Source organism: Parasteatoda tepidariorum, chromosome 7 (assembly GCF_982258835.1).
Source record: "Parasteatoda tepidariorum strain Cologne lab strain chromosome 7, Ptep-v5.0, whole genome shotgun sequence".
Lineage (NCBI taxonomy): Eukaryota > Metazoa > Arthropoda > Arachnida > Araneae > Theridiidae > Parasteatoda > Parasteatoda tepidariorum.
Window position 1 is genome coordinate 16,836,960 of NC_141761.1, and position 2,471 is coordinate 16,839,430.

At 36.7% G+C, this 2,471-nt stretch overlaps 1 protein-coding gene across 1 annotated transcript; it reads right to left on the reverse strand.

The window, feature by feature from the left end:
• Positions 1–738, reverse strand: LOC147806922 (protein CFDP2-like). The gene has a single exon (XM_087168693.1). The coding sequence runs from the start codon at positions 736–738 to the stop codon at positions 1–3; it is 738 nt and encodes a 245-aa protein (XP_087024819.1).
• Between the last annotated feature and the right edge of the window lie 1,733 nt (positions 739–2,471).

Here is a 2,471-nt window from a genome sequence, read left to right on the forward strand (position 1 = left end):
TCACAAGGACATTGTCATGTCGACATTTGCTCCTCTAAAACTTCTCACGTCCGTCACATTGCTACGGTGTCTCGTGTCCACAAGTATATGATCCATCTGGTTAAGAGTTAACCCATCAGGGGACCGCCAAGTATGCTTGTGTATATCTTTATGTGGGAATGCCGTGCTTGTGATGAACAGATTTTTCGACACGGCAAAGTCAAAACTTCTCTGTCCGTTTCTGTTAGTATCGAAGTGATGGCTTTCACCACCAGCATGGAATCTAACAAATCTTTCCCTGCCGATCTTAGCATTGAAGTCCCTAATTACCATCTTCATGTCCTGTGCAGGGCAGGAATTATAGCTCTTCATCAATAGGTCGTAAAATAAGTCCTTTTCCGCATAGTCTTTCTCTTCAGTCGGTGCATGAGCACAAATCTTGGTTATGTTGTAGTGTCTTCCTTTCAGTCTTATTTTACAGAGTCTCATGCTTATAACCTGAAAGTCAATGACTGCCCTACTGAGTCTTTTGTTCACAATGAAACCGACACCAAAATGGTGTAATTTGTCATGCCAGCTGTAATATACTCTGCATTCCCTTTTTTCATCAAAAATGCCTTTTCCCAACCATCTGATTTTCTGATTTGCAAGGATATCCCTTCCCATGCAGAGTCGTCTGGGTAAAACAAAGCCGGTATATGCACATTGTTGAGGTTTCTGAACTGGAGGTCTTGTACAGGGTGGGGTAGTTGGCCCCATGCCCAACCCCTAACCTAGAGGACCAGTTCCCTGATATAATCCCCAGGGGCAGGGTGCCCGGCTATACCCCCGGATGCTGATGCCCTAGATGGCCCAACTCACAAAAACACTACGGTAATTGAAATTAAAAAACTATGGCATAAAGGTATTACTCTTAATTGAACTAGAGCTCATGTAGGGACACGGGGTAATGAGGAGGCGGATCGGGCAGCAAAGGAAGCCATCAGTCTCAACCGAGTGGATTTCACTGCCTAACTTACCCAAGTACAGGTCAAGTCGATAATAAATGAATATGTCATGACACGGTAGAAAAGCGAATGTACAAACAACACTAAGGGACGTCAAACTTTTACTTTTTTTAAAGATCCAAGGGTCACCAGACTGCAGGCAGATTTTTACCTAAATCAATTTCTTACAGGCCATGGCGTGTTTGGTAATCATCAATACCGCCTTTGCAGGAAATCCCCAAACTGTAACTTCTGTGGTGAATTCCAGGATATTAAACATCTATTACTTGATTGCCCGGAATTCCAGGCGCGTCGTGGCACTGACTTTCAAAATAATAAAACTGAACATCAACTCTTTTCTTATCAGGCCTGCAGAGATACTATCAAATACATCATGAAAGTGACCCTAAAGAACATTTTAGACTTAACGTAAACTATAATACTTGAACTATTACTTCTGAACTTTGACTGTCCCTCCATCCTGCCAACATTTTAACTTTTTACTTATTGATTTTAACTATCGACTTTTAAAACTTTACACCTGCTTTTATCATCTTATTTATCTACACTACGATGTTAGTTTTTTATTTGTTGGGATTTATATGATTCGTCAATTTGAAGTTTTACTATTTCACCCAAGTTTTAATTTCCCATAGATTTTAAAATTGCTAATTTTAGCATTTGATGTTAAATTACTTTTAGAACTTTACTTGTTTTGGGGGTTTTCCAGGTTTTAAATTTCTATTTTGTTCTATAGCTTAATATTTATCTTACTCGCCCGCCATGTTCATGAGCTTATTCCCTTTATTTTATGTTCTTGTGCATTTTATGATTTGTATATCTTTTTGGATTTAAATAAACATTTACCCGTATGCCCTAAATTGAGGTAGGTCGGGGTAAATTTTCATATCCCATCCCCGTACCCATTTTAGTCGCCTTTTACGACATGCATGAGCTACATTGAGACTATTCTTTCTCACCAGGTCATCACGCAGGTGCTTCCTATTATATTCTTTATTTTAGAATAATTAATAATAATTCTATGAAATATATCAATTATATAATTATTGTTATTTATTTATTTATTAGAAAATTTCTGAGAGAAAACTTTTGTTTTGGTATATTTATTTTTTATATTATTTTAATATTCTTAAATGTATATTTATTTTTTGCTTTGATAATTCCCTTCTGCATTTCTGCTGATGCTATTTTTTATTAGTTTCTATAAAAGCATATTAAGCACAAAAGCATTCTATAAAAGCATAATTACATCTGTAATATTTTTATTTGATATAGATAAGGAATCTGCCAGGTTTTTTTTAAATACAGGGTATCTGCGCACCTGGAAAGTCATGAAAAATCATGAAAAGTCATGGATTTAGGTGGCCGATTCAATTTTCAAAATTGAATTTACCCCCTCCCCCCCAATTTCATAGTGTTCCGTATTTCTGAATTTGTAACGAAATTCCCACTCACTACTCCCACATTTGATTGAAATATAAAATG